The sequence below is a fragment of the Pelecanus crispus genome, chromosome 6 (genome assembly GCF_030463565.1).
Source record: "Pelecanus crispus isolate bPelCri1 chromosome 6, bPelCri1.pri, whole genome shotgun sequence".
NCBI lineage: Eukaryota > Metazoa > Chordata > Aves > Pelecaniformes > Pelecanidae > Pelecanus > Pelecanus crispus.
The window spans coordinates 70446927-70468955 of NC_134648.1; the positions used below are offsets into that span (position 1 = coordinate 70446927).

General features: G+C 56.5%; 1 protein-coding gene across 3 annotated transcripts in view; it reads right to left on the reverse strand.

The window, feature by feature from the left end:
• Window positions 1–14070: 14070 nt before the first annotated feature.
• SAMD4A (sterile alpha motif domain containing 4A) overlaps window positions 14071–22029 on the reverse strand; it is a 108888-nt gene continuing 100929 nt past the window's right edge. For 2 of the 3 annotated variants that reach the window (XM_075712667.1, XM_075712666.1), the window contains 5 exons: window positions 21653–21771; window positions 19373–19574; window positions 18945–19071; window positions 16157–16240; window positions 14071–14099 (listed from right to left, as the gene is read on the reverse strand). In XM_075712667.1, the coding sequence (XP_075568782.1) occupies window positions 14071–14099; window positions 16157–16240; window positions 18945–19071; window positions 19373–19574; window positions 21653–21771 (561 nt within the window). Of the gene's footprint in view, window positions 14100–16046; window positions 16241–18944; window positions 19072–19372; window positions 19575–21652; window positions 21772–22029 lie in introns of those variants that run through there. The other variant, XM_075712665.1, reaches the window with a different exon arrangement.

Consider the following 22029-nt stretch of genomic DNA (forward strand, 5'->3'; position numbering starts at 1 on the left):
TTGCCTTCTACTTACTGGTCCTTGGTGCCAGAGGGAGTCAACAGCAAATGCATTGGGGCAGGGGAGGTGGGAAGCAGTGGCTGCTTTGGGGTGGCTGTTGCACGCGTTGAGGCTCGTGCAGGTTTATAGCCCTCTTGCGCGCTTCCGAAAGCCTTTTTGGATGCTTCAGCGCGCTTTACAGAGGAAATACCTGCTTCCTGGCCAAATGTTCAAATTACCTGAACAAATACATCCTAACAGCAGGTGTGACGAGAGACCTTGAAGCTGCGGTCTTTGCGCTTCGTCTTGGCTGGGTCACCCCCCCTCCCCCCCCGGGTGCCGTGCATAGCAATGAGCTCGGCCTGTGGCAGCTGAAGCCCTGCTGCTCCTTCGGCGGGGAAAAAAAAAAAAAGTACAGATCCCAGACTCTGGAGGAGCAAAGCTTTGCCAGCGGGTAGCGCGGAGGGAAGGGGGCCTGCGCGGGCCGTGCGTGGCCGTGCTTGTCCGCCCATGGACATCTTGCAGCTGCCCTGTCGCTTCTGAGCATCCCGACTCGCCGGAAGGAAAGCAGGCTGTGCCTGCGTGCTCCGGGGGAGTCCCTTTGTAGCCCTTTCACGCTTAGTGTTTGCTCTTCCCTATTGCCAGGCAGTTTCAAGGGGCAGCCGGTGTCTGTGCTGCGGCTGGAGCCGTGACGGCGCCGACAGATGAGCGCAGGAGCCCTCAGCGGGCTGCGTGGGCCCAGGCTTTTCTGCAGCCTGGATGAGAAAAGGAGAGGGAAAAAGACGACGTTAAATGCCCGTATGAAAATTAACAATCTCTTACTTTAATCTCTTACCTACTTCTCTGTGTCGAAGCACAAGATAAACCAGGCCAGGGTGGGGAAAAAGCAACCAGAGAAGTTTTTGGGCTGCAGGCAGGGATGGGGAACCTGCTGGTACAGCGTGGCTTCGTGGGCGACTGCTGTGGCAGTCAGAAATGCAGGAGGCGTAATGAATGAAAGCCCCCTCCAGCCCTTTGTGGTTTGGGTTTTTTTTTTTTCCCCCCCAAATGCTCTGTCCTGTTTGGGAATAACCCTCCTGGGAAGCCCCAGGAGCGTTGTCAAGAATTGTCTTTGTTGTGAAGCTGAGTTACTTCTGTGTTTCCCATGGCTGTATATTAAAGCTGGCGGTTGTGGTGGGGAACGGCCTGTTTGGACAAACAGGTGCTTCTGCAAGAAATTTTCTATTCCCTGCCTCTTTATTTTATTTTTTTAGGTGTGGGACTGGGAAGGAGCCTCCCTGGTTTTGTGATCACGGGAAAATCTGTTTTCATTGGGGCCAAAAAAATGTTCAGCTTGAAAGTGTTTACAGCTCAAAGAAACAGAAGGGAGCAGTAAGAACCAAATCTGTCAAAGAACCAAAAGCTGTTACTAAGATGACAAGCCCCCGTCGCTGACCTGCCACATCTCGCAAGATCCCCCCTGCTTTATCACGTGCTCTGTTCATTTCCTCATACCCTCCAGTGGGACATGTTCCTTCTCAGGGTTTTTTTGGTTTTTTTTTTTTCTCAGAAGTCCCCCATATAAGCAGCAGCTTCGTGGTTTTGCTGTCACTGTGGTTTACTTCTGGGTGTCTCCCATCACGTCCTGCGCACGTCCTGCGGAGCGATCGGTCAGCGAGTCCCCGGGCCGTGCCCAGCCAGCTCCTGGGCACAGGCTCTTTGGGCCTCTCCCCTTGCGTTCCGGGTGCAGGTTTATACTTGGGTTCAGGCAACTTTTCCCAGCTAGGAGCCCCGGGAGGTGATGGGTCCTGCTTGTCTCACGGTGCGAAGAAGTGGCCTTGCTTCCCTTGTGCTGTGGCGTGAATTCCTTACAGAGACCTGGCTGGTGGGTGGCTTGCGCTGCCAGCATGGCCCGGCTCTCCCTGGTGTGGGAGCTTGCTGGAGATGGGGGTGCCTCTCACAGAATCACAGAGTGGTTTGGGTGGGAAGGGACCTTTAGAGGCCACCCAGCCCAACCCCTGCAGTGAGCAGGGACATCTCCAACCAGACCAGGGTGCTCAGAGCCCCGTCCAACCTGGCCGGGAATGTTTCCAGGGATGGGGCATCGACCGCCTCTCTGGGCAACCTGTGCCAGTGCCTCACCACCCTCAGCGTAAAAAATTTCTTCCTTATATCCAGTCTAAATCTCCCCTCGTTTAGTTTAAATCCATCACTCCTTGTCCTGTGACAACAGGCCTTGCTAAAAAGCTTGTCCCCACCCTTCCTATGGCCCCCTCTCAGCACTGCCAGGCCGCACTCAGGCCTCCCCACAGCCCCCTCCTCTCCAGGCTGAGCACCCCCAGCCCCCCCAGCCTGGCCCCGCAGCAGAGGGGCTCCAGCCCTCGGATCATTTTTGTGGCCTCCTCTGGCCCCGCTCCAGCAGCTCCATGTCCTCCTTGTGCCGAGGGCCCCAGAGCTGGGCGCAGGGCTGCAGGTGAGGTCTCAGGTTTTGGCTAGGAAGAGCCTATTTGGGGATCCCCTGGGTAAAATGCCCAAGGAAAGGCAGACCTCTTCTGATGCCCCCCTCTTCAGGTACTCAGCCTGGGTGACACCTGGCCAACAGTCACCCACTCAGGACCCCAAACTGCACCGATGGACACCCCGGTCCTCCTCTAGCTTGCAGCTCCCCGCTGCTGAACACCCCAGGGCCGCAGGCTGGCCACCTGCCAGGGGTTCCCCAGCTAGCTGGTACTGCACCAGCTCCTCATGCCTCCCTCCCAAAGACCTAGCCACAAGGCTGGCCGTGTTTCCATGAGCTCCCTCGGGGACAAGTTGGGTTGGGCTGGCAGCTCTCCCGTCTTTGGGCAGCAGCATTCGTTATTTACCACCTGCCTGACCGATCTTGATGACCAGCAGCAGGCTCTTGTATGTAAGAGGGTGCTTTGAGAAAGAAGTTTTGGGATTTGCACTTTTTAGCAGAGAACAAAAATCTGCCACGGCCTTGGGAGCACGAAGACAGCATGAGGTTCAGTCACAAGCAATGCAGCTGGGCGGGAGATATCCTCCCAGGGTTTCCTGGAGAGATGTCATGGAGAGATGTTTCCTGACGAGATGTATCCTGATGAGATGTCATCCAGAGAGACCTGGACAAGCTGGAGAGGTGGGCCTCTGTGAACCTCATGAGGTTCAACAAGGCCAAGTGCAAGGTCCTGCACCTGGGATGGGGCAGCCCCCGGTATCTGTACAGGCTGGGGATGAAGGGATGGAGAGCAGCCCTGCGGAGAAGGACTTGGGGGCCCTGGGGGGTGAAAAGCTGGACACGAGCCGGCAATGTGCGCTGGCAGCCCAGAAAGCCAACCCCATCCTGGGCTGCATCCCCACAGCGTGGGCAGCGGGGCGAGGGAGGGGATTCTGCCCCTCTGCTCCGCTCCGGTGACACCCCACCTGCAGCCCTGCGCCCAGCTCTGGGGCCCTCGGCACAAGGACATGGAGCTGTTGGAGCGGGGCCAGAGGAGGCCCCAAAAATGATCCGAGGGCTGGAGCCCCTCTGCTGCGGGGCCAGGCTGGGGGAGCTGGGGGTGCTCAGCCTGGAGAGGAGGGGGCTGCGGGGAGGCCTGAGTGCGGCCTGGCAGTGCTGAAAGGGGCCCATAGGAAGGGTGGGGACAAGCTTTTTAGCAGGGCCTGTTGTGACAGGACAAGGAGTAATGGATTTAAACTAAAGAAGAATAGATTTAGACTGGAGGTAAGGAAGGAATTTTTTACACTGAGGGTGGTGAGGCACTGGCACAGGTTGCCCAGAGAGGCGGTCGATGCCCCATCCCTGGAAACATTCCCGGCCAGGTTGGACGGGGCTCTGAGCACCCTGGTCTGGTTGGAGATGTCCCTGTCACTGCAGGGGTTGGGCTGGGTGGGCTCTAAAGGTCCCTTCCCACCCAACGCATCCTATGATTCTATGAAAAATCTGCCTTCCGAGTGACTGAGTGGCTGCAGTCGAGGTCTCTGGTCATCCTGAGGCTTTGTGCAGCCATCGCAAGCTTCCAGCAGCTCAGAGTCGCTTAGCGAGCTCAAACTGATCATTACCTGGCCTCTGGTTTCTGCCCCTGCTCTCTTGAGTGAGTTGTCGGCGTTGGGAAAGAGCCCCAGTCAGCCGTGCCCTTTGAGCTTTGGCTGAGCCCTTCTGCCAATCTCCTGGAAATAACCTTCATGAAAAGCTTTGCCTTCCAGCTGTATTTAAAGTTGCAGTCATGATTTAGTAGTTGAGAGGATATAAAACATTAAAGCTTTTTTTAATAAGTCTTGGGCTGGGCTGTTAATCAGGGACAGCAAATAAATCGTAGCATTCAAAGAAATTTTGCTAAAATACCCAAAGAAGGTGGGTAGTGAATCATGAGGAATTCTTGTATTTTTTTTTAACAAATTTTAACAAATGGTTTTGGTCTTGGGGCTTTGCGGGGGCCGTTTTGGCAGAGTGGACCGACCACGTTACCTCTCTATTTACTCTGCTGCTCCGTACCGAGATTGCAACAGGAAAGCAAAGGTTAAAAATCCCCCGTAAGAGTGACTAACTGAGCTGCACAGGCCTGGAAACTATTTTTGAAGTGCTAAGGCAAACCGCAACGATGCTTTCTTTTCCCTGGGGTGTACGTATGGCACCAAGGGAGCAATTCCGGGCTGGGTGCCCACCCCCAACCTTCACGTGGGACCTGGGGAGCCCTTCAGCGGGTGCTGCGGGAGGGCGTCCATGCCTCGGCTCCGTGCTGCCCTGGCTGAGAGTGTCCGTGCACCCTCTCGGCACCCCGCTGTTCCCCTGGAGAAGCTGTAGCTCACCCTACAGCTGGCATGGCTTTGGCTTTTCCTGGATAAATAATGTTATCAGCATCCAGCATTAGTGACATTATCAGGAGCAGATTAGCCAACGAGCGACTAGCCGGGGCGGGGGGTTAGTATCTTTATGGTAAAACAAACAGTGAACTTGTTTTTACCTATTATTTTTACCCACTGCAGGGAGGAAGGGATCGTCCTTCGTGTGTGTTTTCTGCCGTAGCCAGAAATATCGCAGGGCGTGGGGCCCGTAGTTACGTTCATTATTGGAAAACAAAATCTTTGCCTTAAACAACCGCCCCGTTGGCGTCGCCTTCATAACGTACCTGCAGGATCCATTTAGGATCTCCGTTTTGTTTTTAAGGTCGTGTAGGGTGACAGCCCTTAGCACTGTGTAAACGCTTCCTACGGGGACCTGAATCTGGGCGCCACCGCGGGCAGGGTGCACCTCAGGTCTGGGCTCACCTTCTCCAATCTCTTCTCCATTGCTCATCACCTGGGGAGGTCAACTGGGAGGGGAATGGGTATTTATCGCAAGGAGCCAGCGCAGCTGGAGGAGAGAAAGAGAAGGATGGGAAAAGGTTTTTGTAGGGAAGCAGCAGCAGGAGAGATAGCTGGCAGGGGGTTTGCAAAGGTCCTGGCTCTGGCTGGGTGATGTTCAAGGGCAGTGGCGAGAGGGGAGAGAGGGCTGAGCTGGGTCCCAGCCTCCGCAGCCGCTTGCCCGTGCCCGGGGACGCACAGTCTGTGGCTCCCTCTGCTGAGCCGGGCCCCAAGCTCTGCTCCAGGAGAGGAGCAAGAGCTTTCAGAGAGGCTGGAAACGCTTTTCGGGGAGGCCTGGGGGGTCACCCCCATGCCAGACTGGGGGCGGGGGGGGGTGGGAGAAGGGCACCCAGCCCCTCTGCTGCAGCCCGCTGCTGGGGGATGCTGCCCTGGGGAGCCAACGCCAGCCTGCGCCGCCTCTTCACAGGGATGGGGATGGAGCTGCTTTGTCAAAAAGCAGGGGCTAGCCTACCAGGATGACTTTTTTTAAAAAAATTATTATTTAAAATTGGCCAAAAAAATCTATTTTCTGTAGAAAAGTGGGAATTGTGGCTGAGCTCTGCAATTTCTCCTCTGACTGAGCTCGGTCAGCGGGGGTGTTTTCTTAGCAAAAAGAAGGGGGAAAAAAAAAAAAAGTGCTGCTTTGCTCTTCCAGGCACCCGCAGGCTGTCAGCACCGCTCCGCTGCCGGCCCCGGCTCTGCCTGCGCTGCGTTTTGGGGTCCTTCCTCAGCAGGGGCGAAGCTGTGGTCCGTCCGTCGCCGACTGCTCCCTTCATTGGTGCTGAGGCTCCACGGCAGCCGGCGCAGCTCTAGGACCCTCTCCCCCAAATCACACAGGGACGGGTGCTGTTTCTAGACCAATTTAAGCATCCGTCACCAGGCACCTTGCTGGGAGATGCAGAGAGGTGGCCTCATCCTCATAAGGCTGCAGATATCTATCTATCTATCTAGATACCTATATAGATATAGGGTATCCATCCTGATCCCGTGCCAGGACCCGTGACTGGCAGGGTGGACGCGGGGACCGCTCAGCCCCACCGCTTCCACCGCCCCGTGCGAGCGATGCCACGGCCCCAAGGTGCCCGTGCCAGGCGTACGTTGCTGAGCTATTTGCAGATCCCAATTAAAAATAGCTCCCCGGCGCGCTCCGCGATGCTGCTGAGCCCCACGGTGAATTCGCTCTCTAAAAGTGCTATCATCTGCCACCACCAAACAGGGTCAGGATGCTTAAAGGAATGACTGTCCCCTCGCAGCCTCCAGTTTGGATGCACCAGCTCTAGGAATATTTTCCTTCCCGGGGAGGCTGCGTGGCATCGCTCGCCTCTCACGAGGGGGTGACAGAAACCACGGTGAGCAAAAGTCACGCTGCCGGTGACGAGCCTTGTGCCGCTGGCGTGGGCTGCCAGCCCAGGGCTCCGAGGAGCCGGCACGGCGGCAGCAATTTGGTATATTCCGGGAGTGGGTCCCTGGCTGGCAGGGAGCCCATCGTTATCATCCAGCCTCTCCCGCGCAGCCTCAGCCAACTGACTTGGGGAATTAATTATTCCTTGAACTCGAGGAGCACTTCTGGTAAAGACCTCTCCATCTTGATTAAAAACTTTCCTGTAATGGGAAATCCCTGCCTACCGCCGCCGATAAATTGTTCCCCTGGCTATTCCCTTCGCTGTTAAATATGAGGCATTTGTACCCGCACCGGGAGCCTGGGGTTAGGGCCAAAGGGACAAGAGCATCCCCGGGGGGGTGGCCCTGGGTGGCTGTGCCGGCTCCCAGCGCTGGGGCTCCTTCGGCACCACCGGTCGGGGTAGGTGTGGAAAAGGCCCTGTTAACAAGATAACCCCTGTTAACCTGGGGTTTCCCGCGCCTGCCAGGGATGCTGTGGAAACCCAGACAGCCCAGCAGCTGCTAAAACAGTGGCCGTGGGCTCCTGGCTTCGCCCCCGAGGAGCTGGGCTGGATGCGGGCTGCAACCTCCGGAAGGGAGCCCGACTCCCCCAGGCTGGATGGGGCTCAGCGTGGTGTAATTTGGGAGCACAGGTTGGTACAGCCTTTAGTCTCCGGTACTGATTCATCCAACAGCTCCTGACAGAGCAGAAATGTGTTTTTTCCCCTCTCGCTTTTCCTTTTTTAAGCCCTTTTTCAGTTTACCCGCCGGCAGGACCCGCAGACTCTCCCTAAACCGCACGGCCGCTGCGGACTTTCCTTGGAGCCAATTTTCCATCCCAGGGCTTTTTGCTTTTTCCTTTCCCTTTTCATTCTCTCTTAGGGCAACAAACCCGTGCTTTGAGACCCAGACGGCAGGCACACGTACGTGGAAAGGCAAACTGTTTATGGAAGGAAACGGCATTTCGCTGGGGTTTGGGTAATGCTTTTCTTAGCCGCGTTGGGAGGGCTGATGCACGGTGGGTGCAGGGAGCCGTTCCCCGTGGGCCGCAGATGCGGGTGCTCTCCTGGGCAGGGTAATTCAGGTGGGACTGAACGCTGTGACGAATCTTTCCCTCCTGGGGTGGCCCGGCCCGCAATGCTCAGGAGCATCTTTAAATAGAAGGGACTTGAGGACACGCTTTTGGGGCCTCATCAGCATTTGGGGAGCTTGGGAGGAGCCTCTTCCAAGGAGAAGCAGCGGATGAGGCTTTCAAGCAGCCTGAAGAAGCCCCATGTTTGCAGGTTCTGCTCATCATGGGGGACATTAACCACCCCGATGCCTGCTGGAGGGACACCACAGCAGGGCCCAGGCCACCCAGGAGGTCTCTGGAGGGCACCCATGACATTGTCCTGACACGGGCAAGCGAGGAGAGACGCTCTGCTTCACCTCATGCTTGCAAGCCAGTAAGGAGTGGTGGGGGACGTGAAGGTCAGGGGCAGCCCAAGGAGCTCCTGACACAACTCAGACATTAAAAAGAAGCATACAAGAGATGGAAGCAGGGGCAGGGGCCCCAGGAGAAGCATCAGGACCAGTGAATGTGGGCATCCAGGGATAGGGCTTGGGAAGCTCAAGCTCACCTGGAGTTGGGTCTGGTGAGAGATGTGGACATGCACAAGTCCATGGGGCCTGATGGGATGCACCCATGGGTGCTGCAGGAGCCACCGCAAGGCCACTGCCAGTGATCTTGGAAAGAGTAAGGTGATGGGGGAAGTTTCTGAGGACTGGAAGCGAGCAAAAGTCACTCCTTCCCTCAAGGACAAGAAGGAGGCTCTGGGGAGCTGCAGGCCAGCCAGCTTCACCTCCACACCTGCAAAGGTGGTGGAGCAACTAAGCCTGGACACCATTTCCAGATACCTGAAGGGCAAGAAGGTGATGGGGAGCCATCAGGGTGGCTTCCCAAAGGGAACGTGTGCCCATCCGCCCCTCTGCCGTGCGGTGACTGGCCCAGTGGACGAGGGCAGAGCACTGGGTGATATATCTTGACTTCAGTGAGGCTTTTGGCACTGTCCCCCACAACACCCTCATGGACAAGCTGATGAAGCACAGGCTGGGTAAGTTGACATTAACGTGGGCTGAAAACGTGGCTGACCGGCCGGGCTCAGAGGGCTGGGTTCACTGGCACAAAGTCCGCCTGGAGATGGGTCACTAGTGGTGTACCCCAGGGGTCAATAATGGGGCCAGCTGCTCTTTAACCTCATCGCTAATGACCTGGACACCGGGACGCTGTCAGCACGTCTGCAGCTAATGCAAAACTGGGAGGAGTGGCTGATGCACCGGAGGGTCGTGCTGCCATTCGGAGGGACCCGGGCAAGCTGGAGAAATGGGCTGAGAGGAACCTCATGCGTTCAGCAAGGGGCCAAGTCCTGCTGCTGGGGAGGGATAGCCCCACGCACCAGTGCACGCTGGGGGGGGCCAACAGGGTGGAAAGCAGCTTTGCAGAGAAGGACCTGGGAGTCCTGGGGGACACCAAGCTGCCCAGGAGCCAAGAATCCACCCTCACAGCAAAGGTGGCCACCAGCATCCTGGGCTGCATTGAGAAGACCATCTCCAGCAGGTCGGGGGGGAGTGATCCTGCCCCTCTGCTCAGCACTGGTGAGAAGTACCTGGTGTGCTGGGCTCCCCAGTACAGGAGGGATGGGGACCTGTGAGGGCAGCAAATGGCCAGACTGGTGATTTAGAGCTTGGACGGGTTGAGAAGAACTTGCAGGAGCTGGGCTTGGTCAGCTGGGAGACGTGGAGGCTCAGGGGGACCTTACTGATGCATCCAGTGGTGAGGGGGATGAAAACGAGCTACAAGAAGCAATGCCCACAAGCTGAAACACAGGAAGTTCCCTTTAAATATCAGAAAAAACCCTTTTTTTCGAACCATAAACATGGTCTAACCCTGCACCAGGCTGCCCGGAGAGGTTGTGCAGCCACCACCCCGGGGGTAACCAACCCCACCCCGAGCATCCTGCTCCCGCTGCCCCTGCGCTGAGCGAGGGGTGGGATGGGGCGACCTGGGGGGTCCCTGCCACCCTCAGTGAGGTGGTGACGCTGCAAACAGCACCGGCCCAAAGCTGAGAAAATACGGAAAAAAAAATACCCTGGGCCAGAAGTTCATGGTCCTGCCCTCGGCACCTCCTGCGGCCGAGCGCCCGCGGCAAGCGGCAGCACCGGCTCAGAGCATCCTTCCCCGCCCGCTCTGGCCCGAGGCCGGCCTAAAATTTGCAGGTTTTTTAGCCCAGAATCAGCCCAGCCTTAAAAAAACCCGACCCAAATATCTCCACGCACACGCTGAGGCTCTCGGCCAAGGCGGCTCCTCCGTGTGCCTCCGCAGCCTCAGCTGCAGCCTCCGAGCCGCTCCAGCCCCAATTCCTGCTGATTTCAAAAGAAAATCCCATATCTGAACAGCTCCCGGGGCGTGGGCATCCCAAAGGGACAGGGAAGCGGCTGCGTGGGGAATGCCGGGGATTTGTAAGCCCTGCCACGGGCTTTATATAAAGATAATAAACCCCGCAGCAGAACTACGCAACTCCTCCCATCTCTCACCCCGCGGGGATGGCCGTTTATTTTATTCTATTTTTTTTTTAAAAGTACGAGGCCATCTGCCAAAAAGAGCGTAAATAAGGAGGCGCCACACCCCAGTGTTACAAAACCTTGTATTAATCATCTCCCTTCACTTTCAATATAACGTTGATATGAAATATAGCCATGATTCCTAGTTACATGGGAGGAAATGAGTAATAAATACATTGGAGCAAGTTGAAATCACGAGGGTGTTTCACTGGGAACAACATTTGAAAACTGTACACTTGCAAAGACCGGCATCTCCAAACATTAGTATTTCTTTATATCGGGAAGCTTTTACATGTAACAAACATGCTATTTCCATATATGACCCCCCCCCCCCAAAAAAAAAAAAAAATTAAAAAATATGCATTGCTCGGCAACATTAACTAGGCAAAAATAGTTCTTTGTGCACTAACTTTGTACAGAAAAACCAGGACTAAAGGCATGCATGTACAATAAAAGGCTGCCCGGGAACGGCATGCAACAGAAGAGAGTTCAAAGCTTTTTTTTAAAGTAAGCTTACAATATGCATAAATACATAAGGGTTATATATATTAATAAGGGAGGAAGTATTCTGTTTAACATTATTAACATTCCTGTTTTTTTTGTTTTTTTCTTTTTTTTTTTCTTCCTATTCCTCCCAGAGGAATACACATTCACCTTTAAGTAAAGATAAAGGAATACAAAAAATAAAACTCACTTTGCAAACTCTGATGACTTGTATAAAATCAACTTTAGTGTTATCGTCGCTGTGTGCAAATTATAGACATCTGCAGGACCCACTTCCCATCAGGCACATTCAGAAAGCCAAACCTGGGGCACGGCCGCACCCCGACATGGAGAAAGGTGACAACAGAAATAGTTTCCCTAAGTGCTGACCAAACTCGAGCTTCGCTCCGCGCTGCTCACGGGCGTAAATCACAGTTTTGGATTTTTTTTTTTTCCTGCTGGATGCTGGCCGGGCTTGACCCCCCCACCCCAAGTTTTTTTTTTTAATGAGCTGAGCAAAGGCAAAGCCCAGCTCAAGTCCAGTCGAGCTCAGGGCTTGTCCCTGGGGAGGGGGGAGGACACCTCGAAAGAAAAGTTGGGTGGATTTTGTATTTTTTTTTTTTTTTTTCTTTTTCCCTGGGTGTCGCAGCCGCGGGGAGCATCCGCCGGACCCAAGGACACTTGGGCGCTGAGCTGGCCGGCCTCCCCCGCTGCAGCCGGGGACGGCTCAGGGGAACAGCACCAGTAAAAGGGTCCCCGGCGGGTGCTGGGGGGGGCCAGGGGCTGCCTGTGGGGGAGCGGGCGGGGGGAGATGCCCGCCCGACGCCGAGGGCCCCCGCGGCGGCGACATCTCCCGCGCCGCGCCGCACGCGTGGTACGGGACAGTTGCGCGTGGGGTGGATGGGTGAATACAAAAAAGAAAGGCACTGCCGCTTTATTACTCAAGATTTGACTTCACAGCCTCACTCATGCAACTGTGTGGTTTTTTTTTTTTTCTTTTTTCTTTTTATAAATAATTTTTATTTTCTTTTAGGATTTGAGCTTTTTTTTTGTGGTTTTTTTTTTTTCTTTTTTCTTTAAACTTCTTTCACTGGAGCTCTGCTACCTGCACTCAGCGCAGGCACCCCAGAGCCAGGCAGGACTTCCCCGAACGCAACTGAAGCCACTTTTTTTTTTTTTTTTTTTTTTTTTTTTTTACTTAAAAAAACCCCAAGAAACAGCAAACACAACTAAGTCATTATTAACCTATACACTGTCAATGGAAAATAAGCTTTTTTTTTTTTTTTAAACAAAAGGAAAAAAACAATCGAATTATTTGGTGGTTGTTAATAACACACATTATCATGGTTACCAGCCATAGCAAGTTAATAGGTAATATATCCAAAATAATATCTCTGAACAATCAGATAACCTCTGTTTCTATAGTCGGCGAAGGAATAAATAGAATTTCAGCTCCGTAAATACATTTGAGCCTTCCCCGGGCAAGGCTCCTGCTACGGCGGTTGTGTTCACACCTCATTTTTTTCGTACAACCTGGGGGTGCTCGGGGGGGTGACCCAGGTCCCCAGCGCCAGCCGGCGCCCGCAGCTCAGCCCCCCCGGCCCCCGCTCCCCCTTCACCTCCTCACACCTCTTCCCAACCTCCCTCGCTTTCGGGTTTTCCCTTCTCCGCTCCCCCCACCCCACCACCCCTTCCCATCTCATGCCTGCCGGGAAACAGGACACCAAGGAACAGCAAACATAAAACATTGCATTTGGCACTTGGGTTTTTTTTGTTGTTTTTTTAAGAAAAAAGGACTTAAAAATGCTGCATGGCAAATGGATTCACACATCTCCCATCCCCGCCGGCCCAGCCGAAGCTCCGGTTCCCCCTTAGCCCCCAGCCTTGCTCTGGCCGGTCCCGGCACACGCTGCTGCCCATCGGTGCTCACGGCCGAGCCCGTTTTGGGAATATTGCTGCAACCCCCCACGGCTGCCGCTCCCACCCATCACCTCCATTAATTAATTCTAAATTTATTATTTTTATTCCATCAGAGGACTCGGGAGCAGCATCAGGGCTGGCAGGGAGCCAAGCCGGCGCTACGCCGAGCGTCGCCACGGGCACCGATGGCTTTTCTGGCGCCGATCTGGCTCGGAGCGCGGGCTTGAGCAGCGCCGCGTTGGGTTTACCCATTTAATGCCCTCGGACCAAATTTAGCTCCCCGCTACAAGCACCAACGCGGCGGCGGATGAGGGGGCAGCCGAGCCACTGCCATCCACGTCTCCTCCTCGGCACATGTCTAATGCCAAGAAAACGGGGCTGTGGAGCTGCATTTTGGTGCCCTTTGGGGTTTCATTTTTTTTTATTATTTGGCTAAATAAAACCGCACACATGCTCCCAAGCCTCCTTCATTCCTCATCGGCCGCCCCAGGGCTGGAAAAGCCCCTCATGGCTGGATTTTGGCAGGCTGGGGCAGATGTGTAAAGCCAGGATGCAGCACCTTCCCGGGACCCGCGCAGGCAAGGCAAGAGACAAGGAAACTTCCCCAGCGTCCCCCCGCTTTCGCCGACATCCCCCGGGACCCTCCGCCAGGCGGGATGCTCCCCGCCACGTCCCCACACCCCGACCCCCGCCGGGGCGCAGGGACGGGGGGGACCGACCCCATGCCCGGCAGGCGCCCGCCGACCCTCCGCCTCCCTGTGCACAACGCTGCCTCGAAACTGCGGATGCTCTTGGCTAAACCAAAAGGAAATTTTGGGGTTTGGTTGGTATTTTTAAAAAAAAAAAAAAAAAAAAGCCCCCTAAAAAAAAATCTGGGCTTGCCAGGCCAGTCCGTGCCTGAACGCAGCGAAACTCAAGAGATGGAACCACCGGCCCCGAAGCCCCCGGCGGGACAGGCAAATCCTCCCCAAAGGGTTTTTGGTCACACACACCCGCGTGATATTCGATATTCATTCGTATCCTCGTCCAGAAACAGGGTTTGCCCACGGCGCTCCGGTGAACCCTCCGTTGTCAGCACTCTCCTGCCGCATCCCCCCCCCACCCTCCCCATGCTTTTTCATTGTCGTCGTTGACTTTTTTGCCATTTTTTTCCCCCACCCCCCCCCTAGCATGGATGTAATAAATGACAACACAAATTCCAAGTCTAATGATATGTTCACAAGGACAATCTACACATTCACAAAATTAAAACAGGAGAGAGAGAGAGAGAAAGAGAGAGGAGAGAGGAGAAAGGATGCAAGCTATCGCTGAGGCTCCCTGCAAGCCCCGACCTCGCCGCTGGACCCGCAGCAGTTGTTCTCCCGGCCAGCGTCCCCGTCGCGACGCCTTCTAAATCGTGGAGGTTCGGTCGACACCATCTGCAAGCGGGAAGGGAGAGTTAGGAGCAGCCCCGGCGAGCAGGCGCTCACGTTGCACCGGCACCCCCCGAGCCGGGGTTGGGGGATGGACCCCCCCCCCAGAGCACCCCAACCCTGCGGTGAGGTGGTACCACGGGGCCACCCCCCCCCGTGCCCACCCCGCCATCTCCCCACGGGGGTGCAGAAAGGTTTTGGGGTGTCAGCGCTCTGCCGGTGCCACCGTCTGTCCCCACCCCGCGGCAGCATCCCCCCACCCCGAATCGCTGTCCCAACACCGGTCCAAGCCTTCTGCCGCGTCCCCACGGCACCTTTCCCGGGAGCAGAGGGGGTTTCTGGGCAGCCCGGACTCGCCGCGAGGTGAGTGTGAGTCCGGGACCCCCCTGCAGCAGGACAAATTCATGACCCACTGCCCAGGAATGGGGGGACAGCGACGGAGCCGGGCCTGGGGGGCTGCCCTGCCCCCCAGCTAACGCAGCCCTGCAACACCCGCACCGCAGAGGATGCAAGATTTTCCTCCGAAGACCACGGCAGGGGAAAAAAAACCCAAGAGGGGTTGTTTCTGTCTCCCCAGAGCCCCTGCCCCCAGCGTCCCATGACTGCAGGGACGCGTCCAGCCACAGCCCCGAGCCCAGGAGCGAGGGGTCCACGACCCATCCCAAAACTGCACGAACGACCCCGCTGCCAGCAGCACCCGCTCCTCCCCCACCCCCACCCCGGGCGCCAGCAGCTCTTTTGGGGCCAGAAATCAACCCCCAGCAGCATTTCCAACCCTCCAGCCCTCCTGCGGCCCCGGCCGCCCCCCCGGTCCCCATCCCAAACCCCCATTCCCGGGATGGAGAGCGGCAGCGGGGGGCAGCCCGCGAACAGAGCACTCCCTGTTACACTGCCCAGGGCATCACGGCCGCCTCCCTCCTTAAGACTAAAAACAAACAGGTTTGTTACGCCTTTTTTTTTTTTTTTTTTTTTTTTTTTCTCCCCCGAAGGTTTATTTTTTTAAGAGCTATTTATAGCACGACCGGTTTCGATAGGCTCGGGGTATGCGACCTGGAAAAAAATAACTCGGAGGAACAGTACCCTGCAGAGGAACAAGACAGCTAAGCCTCGCCTGGGCACACGCCGGAGAAACGCTTCGGGTGACAGAAGTGTCCTTGTTTTCCCGGCCGAGGATGCTGCCGCGGCGCTGCCAGGGCCCTGCCGCCTCTTACAGTCCTTGCTCTCGCGTCCCTCTCCCCGGTCGCCGCAGGGAGCCGTGCCGGCGGAGGGAACGCGGCGGCACTCAGCCTCCCCAGGGGCTCCCGTCCTCAACCGTTCGATGCAGTCCGGGGATGGCCGGGGGCGAGACCCGAGCTGGTTATTTTGGGAGGGTCTGGGCAATGCAGGCGGCCGCGCTCGTCCCATCGCCGGGGAGCCGTCGTTCGTGCTTGGGGGTCCGGCGCGTCGGTGAGGAGCACCGGGCGCTTCTGGTGCCGGTGCTTTTTGCTGCGCCGGCCTCTCCGTCACGCTGCTGCCGCCGCCTTTTCCACCTTCCCTGCCCGATTTTCCGCCTGGTCCTCCTCCCTCCCCGTGCCCGCTATCCGCCCGCCTGGGCTGGCACCCACCACCGGCACAGCGCCCGGCAGGGTTTCAGCCTCGGGCCTTGGGGCTCCTGCACCCCCCGGCCAAACGAGGGACGCCGGTGGCAGAAGGGTAAAATACTCCAAAGCCTGTAAACCATTTGAGTGCTCCGGTGGCAAGGGCTTTATCGAGAATTAATAACAAACTAGCGAGCTAATACTAATTATTATTAGCAAGCTAACTAGTGGCTAATAAGCACGGACTCCACTCGTGCTGGGCGCGATCCCCGCGTTTGGTTTTACCCCTCTGCCCCGGTCACCTCGCCGAGAGAAGCCGATGCCCCCATCCGACCCCCACTGGGAGCATCCCCGGGAGCATCCCCGCATCCAGCCCTCACAGCCACAGCCTGTCCCAGCTTTTGGGGGGCGCGAGGCAGGGGCCGGGGGGCTCGGCGGAGGCGGCGTGGACGTGCTGGAAGAGCCCGAGGAGGAGGGAGTGCTCACCGCTGAGCGCGTGCTCCGTCATGCTCAGGCACAGGGACTCCAGCCTGTTGTTGATGTCAGGTTCAGTCACCGGCACCTGGAACTCTGCAGGGAGAAAGGGACAGGAGACCGTGGTCAGGGGACCTGGCAGGGACCCTGCCCGCCTGCCCCGCACCCCCCGCCCGCTCTGCTGCTGCCGGAGTGGGGCACGTCGGGGTGGAAACCACCCGAAAGATGCCCCAGGAGGGCCTGGCCGCGTGGCCGGGACTCTGGCAGCGCTTCGCTTCCCCGTGCAATCACCTCCGGCAAGACGTTTGCAAAAATAGTCGTCGCTCCCCTCTTTCTTACACATAAGGGGTAAATCTGGGGAGACTCAACGGCGTTGCGGCAGGAGGTGGATGGAAACAAGGGGTTCAGGCACCGGTTAGAGGTGCTGGGGGGGAGCTGGGGCGAGAGCGGGACCCCCCACCCCGGGAGGGGCAGCCGCGGGCTCTCCCCTTGCTCAGGCCCTGCAAAAATTCTCAACACACGTAAAACGTTCAAGCAGCCCCGGGGAGCTGCCCGCGCAGGCAGGGTTAGCGCTCAGACGTGGGATGGCAGCACAGACCGGCACAGCTGCCGTCCGGCTTTTCCGTGGCCAGCCTGGCCGCCGCTCGGTCGCCCACGTCCCTGCTGCCACGTCCCCGGCGGGGGTGAGCGCAAAAAAGGCGGCGATGAAGTTTGGTGTGCTGCAACGCCCCGGCCTGACCCATACAGCGCCAAAAGAGCCCCCGCTCTGCTTGCCACCGGCCGACAGGAACATGGGACGAGGTCCAGGAGGGTTGAGGTCCCCGCAGCCCGACCAAAAGTGTTTTGGGAGCCCAGCCCTGACTTATTGCTTATTTTCCTCGCCACTCAATCCGCACCTTTGGCTCCCTAATCCTCCTGCGCCCTCATTCACCCCAAGCTAACACGCAAAGAGAAAACTATTTATTCTCCTTCAGCGCCTGCAGAAATGTGCCCTTGTCCTGGTGTTTTAATCAATACCCATGAACAGACGCCGCTTTTGCTGTACAGGACTTTTTCCACCTTAATTATGCAGTTAAAACACCGCAGGCGTGTGACGCGAGGGGAGCTGCCAAGCTGAAACCATGGCAGAAGCTTACGGATGAGGTGGAGTTTACTGGGGGGGCTGTAACTCCCCGTCTGGCGGTATAAATTGTTACGGTAACTGTGTTGGTAAGAAAAGGCACGCTTAAAGGCTAATGGAGGAATACACTGAGAAAAAGGCACAAATGTCCTAATGGTGCTGGGTTGGATGCTCCGGGTTCAGGGTCCATGTTCAGCAGGAACCCCCATGAATCAGAGGGTGCTCCTATATAGAATCATAGAATGGTTTAGGTTGGAAAAGACCTTTAAGATCATCAAGTCCAACCAGTAACCTACACTACCAAGTCCACCACTAAACCAATTAAGGGGAGAGGAATAACTAATTTCATGTTTCCTGGCTTGGTGGCTGCATTATTTTTTAATAAAGTAAAAATAGGAATCACTAAGGTTGGAAAGGCCCTCTAAGATCATCAGTCCACCCATCAACCCAACACCCCCATGCCCACTAAACCATGTCCCAAAGTGCCACGTCTACATGGGTTTTTAACACCTCAGGGATGGGGACCCCACCACCTCTCTGGGCAGCCTGGTCCAGTGCTTGACTACCCTTTCCATGAAGAAATTTTTCCCAATACCCAATCTAAACCTCCCCTGGCGCAGCTTGAGCCCATTTTCTCTGGTCCCATCGCTTGTTCCTTGGGAGAAGAGCCCGACCCCCCCTCCCTGCCCCCTCCTGCCAGGAGCTGCAGAGCGATGAGGTCTCCCCTCAGCCTCCTCTTCTCCAGGCTGAACACCCCCAGCTCCCTCAGCCGCTCCCCACCAGCCCTGTGCTCCAGACCCTGCCCCAGCTCCGCTGCCCTTCTCTGGACACGCCCCAGCACCCCAATGTCCTTCTTGTGCTGAGGGGCCCAAAACTGGACACAGCATTCCAGGTGCGGCCTCCCCAGTGCCCAGTACAGGGGGACGATCCCTGCCCTGCTCCTGCTGGCCACACTGTCCCTGACACAAGCCAGGATGCTGTTGGCCTTCTTGGCCACCTGGGCACACTGCTGGCTCATGTCCAGCCGCTGTCGACCAACACCCCCAGGTCCTTTTCGGCCAGGCAGCTTCCCAGCCACTCTTCCCCAGCTGCAGCGCTGCACGGGGTTGTTGTGACCCAAGTGCAGGACCCGGCACTCGGCCTTGCCGACCCTCACACCGCTGGCCCCGGCCCATCGGCCCAGCCTGGCCAGGTCCCTCTGATCAGAGCAGCATTTTGCGGTGTTTGGGAAGGAAGCACCGACACAACACCATGTCCCTTCATGCGCATTCGGAAAAGAATTTCCTTCGAGCGCACAAAGGCAGTCCCTCTGCACCAGGTTTCCAGATCCATGCATGAGCAAAAGAGGCGATGGAAGAGCTACTGCCTTCCCCGCCTGACTCGAAGCCCCTCAGAAGCAAGCCATGTAAGGCACCAACCCATTTATCTATAGGGCCAAGAGGTTATATATAGGGTCAAAATCCCTCCAGTGATGTCTCCAGTTCAATTAACCCAGTAATCCAACTAATGTTTCAAGGATACCCCGCTCGGGCTGCGACAGCCGGTGCTGCGAGCGTGGCCGCAAGCGTGCGGGAGCGCGCCGCGCCGGCACAGGCGATGCGCCTGCGGCGAGGCTCACCGGCGCGGCTCCTTGTCTTGCTGGGCTGTGGATAAGCAAAAAAGCAAATGTCTGCTTCCTACCTGGCTGCTGAAACATCAGCATGGTCTGCGGGGAGGTGTGGACCGGCAGCGAGCGCGTCCTTTGCACCGAGCTGTGGCTCCGGCTGGGCATGCTGTTGCTGCCCCCGGGGTTGGCAAACCAGAGGTTCTGTGGGAAGCAAACAAAAAAGGGGTGCAGGATGTAAAATGGAGGCCTCTGTGCCACGTATTTATAACCCCCCTGGGCTCATCTCTCCCCCGCCGCCGCCTCCCGGGTTGCCCCCCCTCCTGCCAGTCCTTTTTCTGCACCCAGCTGCACGGAGGAGAATAAATCGCTCTCGCTTGCTTAGCTTGAACGAAAGGAGGGAAAAAAAAAAAAAAAAGGGAATCCGGACAAGTTAGAGGAGAAGAAGCAAAGGAAGCTTATAGGGAAGGGATGGAAAAGCTGGAAACCCTGAATGCCGACCAACCTGTCTGCCTTGCTTGAGGATGGCGGGGCTGGCGGCGGGGCTGCGCTGGGGGGTGCCCAGCAGCCCACTGGGGCCCAGCAGCCCCAGCCGGGCGGTGGGGAGGTTGCGGGAGGGGATCTGGAACTGGCGGGGGTTTCGCCGGCCCAGTCCTGCCCCTGCAGATCCGGCTGTCGGTAAGGAGTTCGACTGGCCAAAGCCTCGGCTGCGGAGAGAGAAAGCACCGAGGGTGAGAAATCGGCCCCTGCAAGGGGCCATTATTTTTTTTTTTTTTTTAAAGTTTATTTTACTCCTGCAAAACGGGCCTGTTCTTAAATGCAAGCTAAAATAACGCAGGTAACTCCCCGGGCACTGGAGCTAGCGGCGCCTGATTTCTTGGGATTTGACTTAAACTCTTCATGCCTCTGAGCTGTACGAAAGAGATCTCTCATGTGTGGATTCTCTAGTGTCTGATAAAGGTTCAGCTCATGCTGTTGGGTTTTCTTTACTGGGAACGCTTGAAGGGCTGGACCTTCTCCCCTTCCAGGAGGTTCATTTTTATGAACACAGTCCTCTCTGAGACTTCTCAAGTTCTGGAAAACTTGGCTAAAATGACCTAACAAGTCCAAGATTTCCTAGGGAGGGGCTGAGGGAAAGGCACGTTCGTGCAGAGGTGGGACTGACTCTGCACCCCCTCCCATCTCTGCACTGCAAACCTTCATCCAGCTCCCTGTGATCAGAGAAAAACCATCTGGACCCAACACCACGCAGCCCAAATGTCCCGAGATACCGATCTCCTGACACGAAACCATCTTTACTCCTTGGAGGAGAGGGTCGGACACGCCGGCATCCCTCCCCATGTGGGTTTTTGCATTTAAAACCAGAGGAATGACACAAAAATCGTCAGGAAAATCCTTGGAAACACACGCAGCGCGGGTCTCCTTGCCGCGCGACGTCGGCTTGGTGTCTGCCCGATGAGCTGGGCAGCAGCATTGCAACGCCGTTATCAGGTTTAAGCGCAGCCAAGGATAGGAGCACTCTGCAAACCCACAGCTGCGGTTGCTTTTACGCTCCCCGTCCCTCCCCGCCCTTCTCCAGCACTTAATCACCCTCGCAGATGTTTCAGCTCACCTTCCTCCCAGCCCTCCTCTCTCCTGCTTGCGCGGGTGGCTGCAAACACGCTTCAGACAACATGAGCACGCTGGGATCCCACAACTGGCTAAACTTACTAGGCAGGAGTACGGCGGGGTTTCTTTAAACCTCATCCAAAAAGATGCTCTTGCCATTAAATCGCCATGAGAAAAGCAGGTCTGGCCGCATGCTCCTTCCTCGCCTCCAGCTTCCCAGGAGCAGAAGAAAATGCAAAATGCACACCACCCAAAAGCAGCAAGGGAACTGGAGAGCATCCTGAGCAGCTCCGGGAAAGGGACTGGGACCGTTTTGGGCCACCAGCCCCACCTCGTGCCTGGGACCAGCCTGGATGTGCAGCTAAACTGCTGCACCAGTGATGGCCCAGACCAAATGGGTCCATCAGAAACCTTTGCTCTTGTCTATTCTGCTTCCGAGCCTGCCACGAGCATTGAAACCGCCTGTTTTTTCCATTCCAAAGTATTTCATTTAATTCCACTGGGGAACACTCTGGTTCTGAACTCACATCCCGGCTGTCCCAATGCTCCCAGTTATCTCCAAAACTCTTTTAGAGAAAAAAAAAACTTGCACAAGGCTGCAATAAAATAGACTTAGCCGAATGAAACAAAAGGCTGACGTTGTTGTTAAAACTGCTCTAAAAATATCCCTTCTCACGATAACCCCAACACTTTCTAGGATCACCCAAAATCCAGCATCACCTTGGAAGTGAGCAAACACGGTGTTCGCAACACAGCTCTACCCGGCCTTCTGACCCTCTGCAGGCTTCCAAGCCTTTTTTTTTTGCCAGTTGACGGCTTTTTGGTGAAACTCCAGCACTGATGTAATTAGCAAAGGGCAGCAGCAGGGCCAGAGCCGGCCGCCCAGTGCCGGGGATATGCTGCACAGCTGGGAAGCGCCAGGTTCGGAGCCAGGGAGACGCGGTGGGATTCGGGGGGGGTAGGCGCCGACCACACAGGCAAGCAAACTTACTGCTGCTTTCCCTTCCCAGCCAACGCCTGGGGTTTTATTGCCAAAGCTTTTCCAACACTCCTCCCTCCCGAAATGCGGCTCTGAACCCGGCAGGATCCGTCCCTCCTTGCTGGGAGACATCGGTCCCTCCCGAGATGCTCCTGCCCCCCGGCCGCTGCATCCACCCCTCCCCAAAAACCGGCGTACCTCCTCTGCTGCCGATAGCCCGACAGCTCCAGGAGGGATTTCCGAGGGAAAGACCGAAAGAGTTTCTGCACCTGCTGTTTCCATGACAGCAGCCGCTTCTTCTGGATCTCTGTAAACGCCTGTCCCCCAAAGAAAGAGAAAAATATGAATGTTTTTCTGGACAAAGCGAGCGGGGATGCATGCGTGGGTGTGTGTGCAAAGCAAAGCAGCTGGAGCAGGCAGTGGTGTGAGCTGAGCCCCATCGGCGAGTCCTGAGGGAAACCCCGGTCTCTCTCGAGGATTTATTCATCTCAGGTCAAGAAAAATGCTCCAGCAGCATCCCCTGCGCCCCAGAGCCATGGCCCGGCTCTGCCCCCGAGGCTGCCAGCCCCCCTGGG